Below are 15,691 nucleotides of genomic sequence, written 5' to 3'. Positions count from 1 at the left end.
GAAGAGCAAGGACCCAGAAACCACATGGAGGTAAACACATGTGTGGGCACTGTGGAGAAGTGATGTAACAAAGAAAAAGGTGTCTTCACATTTAATCATCTCTCCAGGTGGCAAAATAAACACACACACACACACACACACACACACACACACACACACAAACAGATAAACAACATGGGAATCATTCCAGCTACAAGAGGTCAGAAGTCTAGGCAATGAGCAGAAGTCCCTAACAGTTTCCTGCTTCATATTTTTAAGTCATCTGACCAATCTCGCATTTTTCTAAGAGCAGTTTGTTCCTTCGATGCCAATAAAGTGGAGGATGGAACAAGTAATCCAAGTCCTGATGGCCCCCTGGGTTGGTTCTTTTAGCTCCAGTAGAATGGTGGCTCAAGAACCAGCTAGGGAAGCAAATCCAACAAACGGCATTATTTGGCAGTCTGCAAGGAAACTGTGTCCTCACCCTCTTTGAGAGGCACGTCTCGAGAGTGATTACAGAAAAGTTTGGGGTCTTTCCGGGAAATGGGGTAAAAATATTGACAAGAATCCTATGAATCAGCTGTAATCAATTAATGTTGATATCTAAGGTGGAGATTCAGGGGAGAAGCATTTCATTCCTGCTGGACAGTGATGCTGGCCCTCATGTCTTCTCCCAGGGCTGATCTGAGCAACAGGTTTTTATGCCCCAAATTCCATAATTGTTTTCTTCCACCTTTGTAAAATTTACACAGTCACTTATTCAGAGGGGGGGGGGGAACACAGTTTACAATGTACTCAACTTGTGTTTCTACTCTGCTAGAGAAAGTCAAATTCAGGAAAAATAATAAGTACCTTTAGTATATATTACTACTAAGGATTGCTTGGTTCTCTCCCATAATTTAGTATTATCCAGTCCTACTGGAGTCAGATGGGGAAAGGACAGACACATCCCTAAGAGCTATTATCAGGGTTGCTATTTCACTGAGAAAACAAGAGGGGAGGATTCTATGGTCTAGACTACTGCTGGATGATTATACCAGTCTCCAGCAAGGTGTCCCAGCTTCTACCTCATCCTCTTCAGGCTCGCTTGATAGAGTATACACAGGTGGTGTCTTTCCTCTGCTCCAATACCCCAGTGGCTTCTTGGCCCAAATAAAAAGCCTGAGTCACTGTTACAACCTAAAGGGCAGCACTATGAAGTCTGCCCCCACCTGCCCCGCTCTTGGCTCATTTTCTCTTCCACACCCAGAGGGCACCTGCTGCAACCACACTGGCTTCCACATCATTTCCTGTGTGCACTGGGCATGTTCCCCACTCTTCCTTTGCGCTGGCGGTCCCTCTGCCTGAGATATTCTTCCTCAAGAGGTCCACATGGTCAGTCTGTAATTTCATCATGAAATGGCACTGCCTCAGCAAGGCCTTCCATGGACACCTATTTAAAAATGTATGCTCCATATCCATTTCCTACTTAATTTTTCTCTTGTATAATGTATCCCTATTGGACACTTGAAGTTTATGTTTACATGTTCTCCACTTTTCTTGATGAGAATGTTGGCCCTGTGAAGGTGGAGTTCTGCTTTGTTCACCGCTGCATCCCTGCACACGGAGCAGGGCCTGGTGCATAGTAGGTGTTCAATAAATAGCAGATGAATGACTGTATTTAAGGACACTCTTATAGGTTAGGTTGTACTCTCATTCTTCTATTTTTCATATTGAGGGATTCCTCTTTTATTCTCCCTAATTTGTCTAATTCCCTTTGCTGGTGCTATTCATAATCTGGTTTTAATCTGGTTTCAATACTCCTTTCTCATTTAATTTCCGTTATAATGTTGCAGTTAGTAAAAGAAAGAAACATTTTTTTTTTAAAGATTTTATTTATTTGTCAGAGAGAGAGAGGGAGAGAGAGCAAGCACAGGCAGACAGAATGGCAGGCAGAGGCAGAGGGAGAAACAGGCTCCCTGCCGAGCAAGGAGCCCAATGTGGGACTCGATCCCAGGAGGCCGGGATCATGACCTGAGCCGAAGGCAGCCGCCTAACCAACTGAGTCACCCAGGCGTCCCAGAAGAAAGAAACATTTTATAAAATGGAATGAAATCAAGACATAATAACTACTGGAATGCAGGAGATGTTTGCTGCAGAGGCAGCCCATGCAACCCTCCAGCCTGTCTGGGGCTCAGCTCCAGACCCACGGCCTCCTGGGGGAGGGTCCCCAGCCTCTGTCTTGATAGCACCTGCCCTGTGGGATTGAGTAAAGGTAAAGGTACTGAGGGCAAGCGCCACTATCCTGTCTAGAATGGACCTTTCTTTCTTAACTACAACATGCTTTAAGCACGGTAAGGCATGGTAGATTCAGAAACAAGTACTGTACTACCATTTTTGTTTGCAAACAGATAAAAGTCAAACTATATTGCAGAAGATTGGGTTTTCAGGGTTAGAAATATTGCTATTTACCTCATGTACCCATACTTGCTATCTCTCCAATTTCCATACATCATTTAACCCTTTGAAACTTCAGTTTTCTCATCCATAAAATGATAACAACTGCCCACCTTTCAAACTCATGGCCAAGATTAAATAAGAAAAGATGTGCTCAGTAACCAGCTCCCAGCAGGCACTCAACAAATTAGGGCTTCATTTCTATCTTCCACATTATTCAGAAACCTCGGTTCCTAGATGGAGCTACCAACACTGCACACGACACTTCCTGCCCTATGAACTGGTTTATAAAACCTGCTTGCATTGAGAGCTGGGTCGGACAACTGATGCAGCTGGAGTAAAACAAGGCTGTGGACGAACGCCACGCCCCTCTCCCCACCGGCCTCCATGTGGACTCGTGAGTCCTCCATCCCCGTGGGCCCAGGAAGCTGCCTCCTCCAGCGGTGCTCTGCACCAGGCCATACCAATAATCTCAGTGGATGGCCAGACACCCCTGACCTTAGGACAACATCCAACTTTGCTGAACCCTGATTTCACGGCCCAGAGAGTGATATGATGGTAGTGCTGCATCACAGATGCCCTATGCTCAAATGCAGATTACCAGGCCCTTTTCCCAATGCTCTGCCCAAAGACCCCAGCAGGTCTTTGGTGAGGTCAGGCAACGTGCATTGCAAACTGTGCTGCTGTGTTGATGCTGTTGGTCAGGACCAGGCCCCGAGAAAGCATGTTCACAGTATTTAACATGGGACCAGCACCTATGATGTGCTCAGCAGCTGTCACCTAGCTTGCTAACACCTTCAGTACTATTGTTCCTATTATTTAACTAACATTATTTGAATTATAAAATCTGTTGGAGAAAATATTCTCTGTCTCCTTCCAGGTCTCCCTTCACGAGGGACCCACATGGGTATAGACAACTGGGATTTCCAGTAGAGCACGGTCAGCCCCTGATACTTTGCAGGAACCTTGCAGGGACCATCTCTCTAAGTTCACTTCTGTGGCCTAGCTGGCTACATGTTGTAGGCTATTCTGATACCATTTTGTGGATCAGGAAACTGAGGTGTGGTAAAGGTGCCTGCTGACCTGGACCCAGCTGGGATAAGGCAGAATAAAAAATAAGCCAGGTTTTGTAAGTCCAGGGAACCTATTAATTCTCCTCCCCACTGCCCTGTGTGATCTATTCATTGAGATTTGCTTTGTTTTGTTTGCCTGGAATGGACTCACACGTTTCTGAATGGCTTGCTGGTGATTATTTTGACAACGCACAGACATGATGTAATTGTCAGTAACTACACGGAGATCTGATCTATGAAAAAAGGAAAAGAAATCACCCCAAATCACACTTAGGTGTCGAAGATTTCCTTGTGAATAGCATTTGCAATGTGAGGGGTCCTGTCTTCCCCGATGGCTGTGACCTCCCTGCCTCAGTACTCCCACACCTGAGGGCAGCAGGAGGCCCTGGGAGCAGCCCACAAAGGACCCCAGAGAAATGGGTTTGGCTCTGGGCTCTCCTCTCTCCAGTGCATGCAGGGAGAGCTCCCAGCTGGCTTTGCTCAGGAAAGCACTGATTTAATCAAGAGTAATGACTCTCAGAGTGTCTGTTCTATGGCGTGCCCATCCTCTCCCCTCCAATGCCTGCTGCAGATTTTGTGTCTGCAGTTGGGCTGAAGAGACACACAGAATGCCCAGCAGCCTGATGGCTGGGCTGGAGCACCATGTGCCTGGGGCTGGGTGTCCCCCAGATCTGCAGGAAAGCCGTGAGCTGCCAAAGCTCTAGGCTGTCAAGCAGCAAGCATTGTGGGGAGAAGGTTTGGGACATGGGTCCTGTGAAAGGCACTAACCTGCAGAGAGTTCTCCAAAAGATGTAGTACCCTTTCTTTGCTGGGGTTCCACTGAAGAAAATCCATGCTCACAGTACTAGGAAAAGAAGGACTGAGAGCCTGGGAGTTGGAGGGACCCTGGAGCCTGTCCTCTAATTTCAATGCTGCAGGCAACCTCTCAACTCCTCAAAAGTATTTGCTTTTCACTTCAGAGCAGTGTGACCAGAGGCCTCCACAGACACTGCATTTCACATTCGCTGTGAAACAAATAATCAGAATGGTCTTTACAACCAAAGGTGTTAACCATCATGAGGCATCAGGCCCAAGTAAGAGGTTCTTAAGGTGTGAAGAATAAAATTACTTTCCGAGAAAGAACCTAAATGCAAGCCTTGGCAGTTGTGGTCCTGATATTTATTATAGTTGCAATCTTTCAGACAGAGACCCTGTGCACAGTTCGTCCTGCTCCAAAGATGGGGCCTCACCTAGGATGTGAAGTAGCCAAGACAGGGCAGCCTCTCCAGCCTTTCCCTGTTGCCAGTCATTTACCAGAGCTCATTTCTGCCCAGCGCCCTGTCTGCACATTCACGCTGATGTCGGCTGCCACACCTTTGAGCAGGTAACATCTGCCCCCATAGAATCCAAGGGAAAAATATCCCATTGTAAAATTTGGCAATTAAAATATAGCTCTGATGTCAATGGTACTTCCCAACAACCCCAGACAAGGTAGGTAAAGGGCTTTCTCAGCTGGGTTGACCCAGGAGGCTAAGAGTGACCTGCCCCACCTTACCACTACAGTTGGCGGGACTGGGATTCATGGGAGAAGGCTGATATCACACATAGCTCTCATGGGAAAAGCCTGAATTCCCTGTGATATGGGAGAAGCTGGTTCTCTATGTCCCATACTCCTGTCCTTCCTTTTCTAATAGTGAGACTACCCTGGCCTCTTTGCAGCATGCTCATGCAGGTTCTGGGTGCAGTTTACACAGGAGAAGACAGGCTCTGGGCCTTGGGGATCCTCTTCACAGCACGTTCTGCACACTGAGGGCATCTGTGTACATGTCTCCCAGTCCCACTGTGTGTTCCTATCCTCGCCCATGTAGTAGTGCCCATGTCCCTTTCTTGGGGTCGAGGTATACCCAGGTCTGACTCCCCCCACACAGCTACCCAGGCCTCTGCCAGACCTGGAGTCTTGCTCCCTGGCCCATGCCTAATTCCCCAGAGAGGGGTGTTTTTGGCATTTGTAGGATAAACTCACAAAAGTGAAGGTCAGACAGACCCCCCCCACTCCCAGACCAGGCTGGATAAGGAACAACCGCTCAACACAACCTCAGCAATGCAGGACTGTCCCATCCTCCATCTCGCCCCCCCAATAGCTTGTAGAATCTGGACCACAGAGCAGGGCTGGGAGGTGGGCCTGCTTCATTCCTTCCTGGAAGGGTCTCTCCAGAGTCCCTGCTAAGAGGCATCTGTTCTCAGGGGTGTTCACTGCTCTTCCCTGGTCCTCCGTGATGTCACAAAAGGAAGGAAGAGAAAAAGGAAAATGTATCAAAGGACTCTCCTCTCACCAAACAAAACGAGGTCAGCACAGAACCCTGCAAAAAGCAGTGAGAGGTCACTGTTGGACTCAGCCAGGAGACCTGTTTTCAAGCCAGGAGAAATAAATATTTCCAACCCAAGACCTGCCAGAGTCCCAGAACCCTAGAAGCAGGAAAGGGAGCACTGACTGCGGAGGGATGTTCGGCATGCCCCAAGAACACACATGACTGTGGGCTCTGCGCTCACCCCACTGATTCAGAGAGCCACCTTCCTATGGTCTGGCTGGGATGATGGTGTGGGTGTGGGGATGCTGAAACACTCTCTGGCTGGCAGACTAACAAAAAGGGGGAGAGAGACTGTTTCTGTGCGAGTATTCTTCATTTGCTAGAGAACATCTTCCAAAGCCTGGCTTCCATGAAGGCACAACAAGAAGGATGCTTTGCATGACAAAGGCCTGGGTACCGACCCCCAGAAGCCCTCATGCTGAAGGAAGGAGGGCAAGATTCACCATCTGATGGGCTATGTCTTCCAGCAAAACTTCAGCTAGGGAGGGGCACACATGGACTGCTGGAAACTAGAACCTAATTTATATGAATGAGACTGACTGCAGAGAGATCCATCCCCATGCCCCACTTGCTTTCCCGGCAAGTCTAGGGCGTCTCCCAGGGCTGAGTCCATCCCACATCCCAGCCTGCTTTTGCCAGGAATCCCCCTTCCTGAGGACAGCCTGCCTTGCCCTGGTGGCCATGAAGCAGTCCCAGCACGCTGAGGTGAGGCCTCCTGATCTCTCTCTCCTGGGCCTGTCCTCCATACAATGCAGGCCACGTGGGAAAACCTGAGCTGCACAGTCTTCTCAGGCTCTCCTCCTCAGTGGCCTCACTGTGCTGCATGTGGGGCCGATGGAGAGAGGCTTACCTCATGGGACAAGTAGAAGGCCGCGATGCCTAAAGGCCAGAAGCAGCAGAGCATGGAGAAGACGCTGAGGCCCAAGTGGTCCCTTGGGGGCATCATGAGGAAGTTGTCCTCGCTCTCTGTGTCACTCGAGTAGTCACTCTGCAAGAGAGAAATGGGCAGGGATGGGCAAAAGAAGAGATCATTAACAATGGAGTCACTCTACAATGCCCCAAATGTAGTTGTCAAAACTGGGATGGTCACTGATGCTACCATGCAGTGATGGGAAGGAAAATTCCTTCTCCGAGAAAGGAAGAAAGGAAGGCCCCAGTTAAGGATATCAAGAACAGGAGAAGAAAAATCCCAAGTACTTGGCTCTTGGGTTCCATAGAAGACCAAATCCTTAGAAGTCCATTATTTCACAGATCTTTGGGATCCAGGGACACAGGGTGGGGACAGAAGTTTAACCTATGCGAGGATGGGATGGGCACATTCAGAAGGCACACTCACCAGAGTTTGGACTCCTTTCTTTATTCTAAGACTTCAAACTGGTTTACAGGGCTAGGCAGGGGCCGTGTGGGGCAAGGGGACACTCCCTGAACCCCCTCCATTTCCTCAGACTCTGATCTGAGTTAGGAAATTGCTGGGCCCAGTGTCAACCCTGGGTGTCCACGTTCCTTCCAGAGGAGCTGATGGCTGCTTCATGAGAAAGCAGCTCTGTGATGAGGCCACTTGGCAAGCCCATGGGCTCATCCCAGGCCTGGCAGAATCTCCTAGGGACTCTGGTGCAGGGGTCAGGGACTGGCACAGAGATTTGTAAAAAGCAGCTCAGAAGACTCCAGCACTCACCAAGTATGGGAGCCATGGATCAAACCTCCCTGCGGAAGGCTCCCTAGCTCCAGGATGCTAGACAGCTTGTGTCCCCCCACCACCCCCACCTCTAGATGCTGCGCCTACAGGATGCTTTTCGCCTCATGGGTTGTTCCATTTGTTGGGTCCCCATCATGAATCTTTTCTCCTCATTAAAACATGGCACACTTATGCTGGTTCATCCAAAAACCTGGGCCAGCGTATCTCCGTGCTTATTTTATACAAAGACAGAATCACATTTTACTCCAGATTTTGTTTCCTAAAAAAAACCCAGAGCATCTCTTCCTGAGAGGGTCATTAGCTTCCTCACTCCCTTTGCCAGCGCCAGAGGTAGTTAAACACACAGCCTCTGGCTGTAGGGAGGGCAAAGGCACTCGGCGCACACTGCAGACAACCTGGTCACTGCCTCAGGTGGCTTCAGAGCAGGCACTGACCTGAGGCCCCAAAAACCCAGGTGGACACTGAGTGTGAGTGAGCCTTGTGCTATGTGGATGCCATCACTGCCACGACCACCCCAGCAGTGCCACTGTGTGCTGCCCCTGACATTCCGGTGCACAGACAGACAGACAAAGTCCCCAGGGGGCCATGGGCCCCCTCCCTATTTGGGTTAACTAAATGCACATATCACTACCATTCAGAGCCTCCTGTCAGTGTGCAGACAGCCACAGGGCCGCAGGGAATTAATGGGAACTTCCCGTTAGTATTCTGTTTCTGTGTTGTTGAGGGAGAACAGGCACATTCTGTTGGTCTCATTCAAATCACAAAAAAGGACCTTCTCCAGAGGCCCAGTGCTTGAACTGGGCTATGCACTGTCTACACAGCCCCCATCCACCCACCACACACTTGCACACATGCACACCGCCCCCCTTCCACCATGGGTCAGAGACTGGGAGGGATCCCTTGTCACAGGGAGCTGGCTCCTTCCTACCAAGCAGGTTCTCTACCCTAGGAAGACACTGGCCCCTGGGGTGCCAGCCACTCCAGAGTCTGGACCACAGGGCTTCCCCAAGACAGAGCCCAGTCTGTGAAATTTCTATGCTTTTCACTCTGTAGCACTGCTTTCCATAAGGTCTCTCAAATAATGAAGGGAAATGAGAATCATGGTCCTTATGACTATCTGGAAATGGCACTGAGCCACCCCTGGAATGGACAATTCACAGGTGAGACCTGGGGCTGAAGGGCTGGCCAGGGAGAGATGTGCATGTGTCAGCCTGCTGGGAAGCCAACATCTTTGATCTGAATGGAAGGGTGCAATATTCTAGGCTGAGCCTGAGTGTCTTCGTGGCTGTGTGTCTCCAGACAAGCTTCCACATGTCAAGGCTCTCCTGGTCTCCAAACTCTCACTCTGGAAACAGGAGAGTGTCAGCACCATTGGGTGGCTTAGCCGCAATGCAAAGGGTCCTCTGCACGAGGAGCTGGCGAGCTCTGGGAAGGGAGGTACCTGTAGTGACAGTCCCAGGGCAGGGGGCATGGTGACCAGAGGCCCTGGGAGGGGTGGAGGATCAGGTATAAAAGAGCAGCCACTTCTCCCAGCACTGGACACAGACATGGAGCTAATGAGCTTTACACCAACCCATCAGGATGCTACAGGTGGAAGTGCTTGCACATGGCCAACAACTCTGTCTATGGGTATTTTTGTTTCTTAGCTTTTGTAGGGCTGTTTGTTTGTTTCAGTTTACTAAGAGTTTTATATACCTGCACTGGATGGAGTCTCACAGCAACTCTGGAAATAGGTGTAGTTACTATTTTTATTGTTATTTCTATTTTATGAAGGACAACACTGGGCTCTGAGAGCTAAATGTCTTGCCAAATCCCAGAACTGCCCAATCAGTGGCCACTCCTTCCAGAACTGTGCGGTAAAACTGTGTTGTAAGCTGTGCTGGACAGCAACCCCTGCTGAAAGCAAACCCCATTTTGGCACAGGTGCATCTTGCCCAAAGGTGAGGTGTCTTCTCTGCCCTGCCCATGCCAGGGATTCCAATGACTGGTCTGGACTGGTCTGTTTCATGGCGGCAATAGGGTGGCCAGGGAGAGTAGTAGACAGTGAGAGCTTCCCTAGGCAGGTGCCATGTGAACTGTTGCCACAGACCACATAGGTACACTGAGATCCAACTTCTGTTTTTGGAATCTGCTTAGAATTACACCTCCAGCCCCTGGAGCAAAGAATTAGATTTCAGGGCACTCCCCCAAAATCTTCACAGATTTTTATTTAGAAGCATAAGGGAAACACACTCTGTAAATTGCAAAGTTGTGGCTACATGGTACCAAAATAATTAGTCAATTTTGATTAAAATAGATTTTAAAACTTCAGGCAAATTACAGGGCAGACAGAAACAGCCTGGTTCATTTTATGTTCTGTCTTCCATCGGCGGCTGTTCTGTGGGTATAAGTGGCCGTGGGCATCGTGCCACAAACAGGGAGGAGAGGAGATGAGAGGAGGCCAGCCTGGGCGAGGCTGCATGGATACCAATAAGCCAAATAGGGAAAAACACACACAACCACCAGCACCAAGAAATTCATCACACACAGCAGTTGTTCCTAAAAGTCCTCTTCATGGGTCATCAGATTAGAGAATTGCAAAGAAGACTGACAGCATTCCAAGGGGGCTTACAGTTCCTGCGGGAGCCTCTTCTGCCAGCACTGAGCTGGCACCGGCAGAGGAAGGGGATGTTGAGTCCCTTGGCTCTGCCTGCTGGTCCACCGGCACCTCATACAATGGGCCCATTCTCTGCCCAGTTCTAATACCTCCACCCAGGGCAACAGCTCTTGTCCCCTTGGGGTTTTCTTCCTTAGGATATTTTAATAAAATCGTCATAATGCCAGGCATGATGCCCTGTATTTCACACATCCCAGTTCACTTGGCTACTGAGCCTGGACTGTGAGGATGCCATTTTTGAGGTGCAAAGCTGGGCTCTGGTGTGTCATTTGGAGTCACTCAAGACCTCACATAAAGTCCCCCTGTTGACCCCCTTTGGGCCTTGCATTGCCCTCCCATTCCCCCCAAATTCTGCTTGCTCATCTGGCACGCTGTTCTGTGTAACACCAAGGAAAGAGTGGGGGCACACAGAGCAGGGTGGGACAGAAGATGGGTGGCTCAAATGCAGAGCTCCCCACAGAGGGTCACTTTCTAGGAATGGAGGGGTATTTGTTTAAGAGTGTTCTTAACAGCACTATTTAAAAACAGCAAAATCCCAGAAGAATTCTACATAGAATTCTATAGATTCATGGAAAACGATGATATAAATGTTTACTTGTTGCCCTAGAAAGATGTTTATAAAAACTCAAATGAAAAATTAGAGTAGAATGTTAGAAATTAGATGCTTCTGGATGGTGAAGACATTGGTGATTTTTTTCTTTCTGCATGTCTGGGCTTTAGCATTTTTCTACAAGCAAGGTCATTCGACAATGACAATTATAAAGGTGTAGACCTGCTCATAGGTGCAGGGGCTTCTGCCACTCCTTCCTCTTCATATGGAATCCTGTAGAATATGGTTTCTCTGAGATTTGGTATAGAGAAATCGCATAACGTGGGGGGCCCAGTGCCCAAAGAGCAGCTGGCAGAGCAGGGTCAGAACTGAACACATCACCCGAGCTTGCTTGCTGAGACATGGGTCAGACCTGACCTCATCCCTGGCCCCTTGTGCTTGTCTCACTGAGGGTCAAGACCAGAGGCCTCCAAGCAGCCAACAGCACACATCTGGGCTGACTAGCATGGCAGCCATAGTCACACGGAACTACTGAAACTGAGATTACCTAAATCAAATACAACTAATGATTAGTTCCTCAGCCACACCACCACATGCCACGTGCTCAGCTGCCACAGGTGGTTAACACCTATAGCTGGCAGTGTAGACCATTTGCAACAGCTCAGAAAGTTCTATTGGACAGCACTATCTTGTAAGATCTGACTCCTATTAACTCTGACCTCACTGTCTTTCACCCACAGGGAACTCTGTGCTATTCCTGCAATATGCTCAGTCAGTACCTGACTTAGGGCTTTTGCACTTGATGCTCCCTCAACCTGGAACTCTTTACCCCAGAGACACAGAGACACACATGACCGACTTCCCACTTCATCTGGGGCTTTACTTAAATGCCATTTCTCATTATAGCTTCCCCAGATACTCTGTAAGACTGCCATTACTATACCTTTCCCTGCTGGTGTGTCGCCTTTGCACCACAGGTGGCATTGGCTTCTTTACTGTTGTACTCTCTTCCTTGAAGCATGAGGAGGGCAGAAAGTTTTGCATGTTTTGCTCACAGCTGCATCCTGAGTGTTCAGGGCAGTTCCAGGCACATTGTGTGCCCCCAAAGCACGTGTTTTGAGTGAAAGTATTCACATGTGCACGTAGCCAACACTGAAGCAAAAAATCTCCCAGGATTTGATTAGAGAGCACTGGAATAACCAGGGGATTCGCTCCATTTGGGCTATTGGTGCCCATGAATATACTGCCTCCAGCACTGCTTCCCACCTTGGCTCCTCTCCTTTTCCCCTTTCAGTGCCTTCCCTTTGCAGTCCAGGATACACATTCTAACCATTCATTTAGGGGAGACCACAGGGAGGGTGGAGGAGAATGATGACTTGGTCAGGTTCAGGGCTGTCCTACTTAGGGAAGCTGACTAGCAGAACAGAGGAGAAGGCAGCACAAGCATGCAGGCAGGGGGATTCCATTCCCCCAACCTCTGTGTGCCTGCCAGAGTCAGACCCAGTGTTCTGTGGTCTTACAGCTGGCATGGAATGTGAGATCCCCTGTCCACATTAAATTATTCACTAATTATTTTGGGCATATAATTTAATTTCTCCTACTAGGTAGTAATTATCTTATAAACAGAAGTTATTTGCTACATTGGTGCAGTGGGGGCAAGAATAAACCAACAAAGTTTTCTGCTTTAACATGTAAGACTGCTTCTTCAGGCACTTCTTGGAAGTGCTTGTCTGTTGGTTTGTTTTCCTTCGTGTGTGTGTGTGTGTGTGTGTGTGTGTGTTATGTTAGTTACCATAAAATGCATCATTAGTTTTTGATGCAATGTTCCAAGATTCATTGTTTATATACAACACCCAGTGCTCCATGCAATACTTGCCCTCCTTAATACCCACCACCAAGGCAACACATCCCACCTCCCTCCATTCTAAGACCTTCGGTTTGTTTCCCAGAGTCCACAGACTCTCATGGTTCATCCCCCGCCTCTGATTTCCCCTAACTCAATTTTCCTTTCCTTCTAATGTCCTACATACTATTCCTTATGTTGCACAAGTAAGTGAAACAATGTGATAATTTACTTTCTCTTCTTGAATTATTTAACACAGCATAATCTCTTCCAGTCCCATCCATGTTGATACAAAATTTGGGTAGTCATCCTTTCTGATGGCTGAGTATTATTCCGTTGTGTATATGGACCACATCTTCTTTATCCATTTGTCTGTTGAAGGGCATCTAGTTCTTTCAACACTTTGGCTATTGTGGACATTGCTGCTATGAACATTGGGGTACATATGACCTTTCTTTTCACTACATATGTATCTTTGGTGTAAATATCCAGTAGTGCAATTCCTGGGTCATAGGGTAGCTCTATTTTTAAATTTTGAGGAATCTCTACACTGTTTTCTGAAGTGGTTGCACCAACTTGCCTTCCCACCAACTATGTAAGAGGGTTCCCCTTTCTCCACATCCTCTCCAATGTTTGCTGTGTCCTTCCTTGTTAATCTTTGCAATTCTAATATCCAGGATCTATAAAGAACTTCTCAAACTCAACACCCAAAAAACAGATAATCATGTAAAAAAAAATGGGCAGAAGACATAAACAGACACTTCTCTAATGAAGCACTTGTTTGCTGACTGTATTGTTTCATTTGGATAGCTCAGTGGAGAATGGAGCAAAGCAATAGAAAGAGCCCCACTGCTTCTGGGCTCCCTAAGGAAGCCTGTGTTAGGAGAGGGAGTGGAAGGGAGGAGAAGAGATGGTAGGTGAGGGTGGGCACAGGCCCGGGGTGCTGCTGAGGGAGAGCAGCAGGGTAGAGACCATTACAGAAAGGATCATGTCTCTCATCCCTTCCTGGTGCTCAGCAAGGGCCAAGGAATTTGTGAATTCAGAATTTGGGAAACAGCCCAGACAAGGAGCAAAGCAGATTATGAAGGCAGAACCTTGGCCTTGCCCCAGTCTCTTTCAAGTATGAAATATTCAGACCACATGCTTCACAGAGCAACTCCTTACTGCCCTGCCTGGTGACAGCCCAAAGCAGGTGTGACCAGATTTTCCCCAGCAACATTCAACAGACATTGCTCCAAAGCTCATGTCCTGGCTCATCTTTGGAAGGTGAAACTATGTGCAGTGTTAGTAAAGTATCACATGTACTTCACATGCTATTTTAATTCCTAAAATCTGGGAATTCAACTGTTTTTTTTTGTTAATCAACTCCCCAGTGATTAGGGGGAGTTGATTGCTTCAGTAATGACAATCAATGCTTTTCTTTTCAGGATGGAACATCACAGTGTGCATGCCATTGCATATGCTGCATTGTTTTTCACTTAATAGAGGGGTGCTTCCATGCTACATTTCATGCAGCGGGTCAGGGGCCTCCTGAAAGACAGTCCTCAGACCCCAAATTACCTGCACCTAAACAACTCCACCTCTTCTTATATTCATGTTGGGTTCCCAAGTAAATGTTTATAAAACAAATAGCTCTCAACTGAAGGAAGGAAGGAAAGAAGGAAGGAAGGAAGGAAGGAAGGAAGGAAGGAAGGAAGGAAGGAAGGAAAAGACTGAAAATGAGGGAATTTATGCATCACTCAGAAGTAAACTCCCCCCGCACCCGGTAGTTTCTGGCACAATATTCCCTTAATGATTTTATATTCCTTGAGGAGGGAGTTATTTTTAGAAGATGATAATCTGATTAAGAGCATAGAAATATGAAATTTTTCTGAAGACGGGGGAAAAACATAGTTAACTCAGAAGGGATATCCCATACTGACCCATTGTCGTCCATGTTCCAGGATGAATGAGACTCAGTTCCCATGACCCACAGTCCAGGATACCTCTGTTTAAACAGGCACACACAATGCAGGGTCAGCCACCCCTCAGCACTCACCTCCCACCTTGCCTGTCTCTTCGGGAAGCTCCAACTTTGATTCCAGGGTTACAGAAGATTGACCATCAGTAATGTAAGGAGACTATTTGCAAGGAGACTGAGGAACTGTGTGCAAATGTGATACGGTGGAAACTAAACAGACACCCATTTCTGGGTCACCTCTAAGAGCCATGTTCTTTGTTCTATTTCTTCTAAGTTTGTTTTCTCCTTTGTGGTGGGGCTTCAGGTCTCAGCTCCTACTATAGTCCCATGAAGGCTATATTCCCATGGTCAATAGATTTATCTGAGAATTTAATTCCTTTTAAAAAGTTTCAGCCTTGGGGCGCCTGGGTGGTTCAGTGGGTTAAAGCCTCTGCCTTCGGCTCAGGTCATGACCTCAGGGTCCTGGGATCGAGACCCGCATCGGGCTCTCTGCTTAGTGGGGAGCCTGCTTCCTCCTCTCTCTCTCTGCCTGCCTCTCTGCTTACTTGTGATCTCTCTCTTGGTCAAATAAATAAATAAAATCTTAAAAAAAAAAAAAGTTTCAGCCTTTAAGGGCAGGTATCTGGTATCCAGAGGGTGACTCCAGGGAGAGTCTAGGCCAGGCTGCATACAGTATTCATTACTTTCAGACAGCCAACTCAGCAAAGGAGACAGATGAGACAGGGGACACACAAACACAATTTCCTGGGCCAAGTCTGCAGTACTCTGGGGACACAGACATTCTTTCACACAGAGTTATTGTCAAAAAGGAATCTTCTTCTGCTGATTGTTACTTGTCCTGGATAAAGTGCAAACTCATCTCTTGTCTGGGAAGTGTCTAATTATCTTCTAAGGACAGTTGATGCCTTAACATCTGTAACGTTCTGGAAACAGGAGTTAAATGAAGCAAGGTTCATTAAGATTTATGTCTGGGCATTGCTCCTGGTTTGTTCGAAATTAGGGTATGCTGGTTAAGACATGATCACTCTACAGGGCTATTCAATATGCTTGCATTAATTTAAAGCCGGTTTTCTATCAAGATATGGGTATTTGATCCATTGACTAAAGTAGGAGGACCAAATCTCTACATTCCCTGCCCCCTCAGGTCAGG

At 47.7% G+C, this 15,691-nt stretch overlaps 1 protein-coding gene across 5 annotated transcripts in view; it reads right to left on the bottom strand.

The window, feature by feature from the left end:
• SYNDIG1 (synapse differentiation inducing 1) overlaps positions 1-15,691 on the bottom strand; it is a 173,728-nt gene that overhangs the window by 57,283 nt on the left and 100,754 nt on the right. For all 5 annotated transcript variants that reach the window (XM_032351587.1, XM_032351583.1, XM_032351585.1 and 2 more), the window contains one exon: positions 6,687-6,824. In XM_032351587.1, coding sequence (XP_032207478.1) covers positions 6,687-6,824 — 138 coding nt within the window. The remainder of the gene's footprint in view (positions 1-6,686; positions 6,825-15,691) is intronic.

The sequence above is a fragment of the Mustela erminea genome, chromosome 7, assembly GCF_009829155.1.
Source record: "Mustela erminea isolate mMusErm1 chromosome 7, mMusErm1.Pri, whole genome shotgun sequence".
NCBI lineage: Eukaryota > Metazoa > Chordata > Mammalia > Carnivora > Mustelidae > Mustela > Mustela erminea.
The sequence above is the reverse complement of the archived record's forward strand: the minus strand, read 5'-3'. Positions and strand labels throughout refer to the sequence as shown.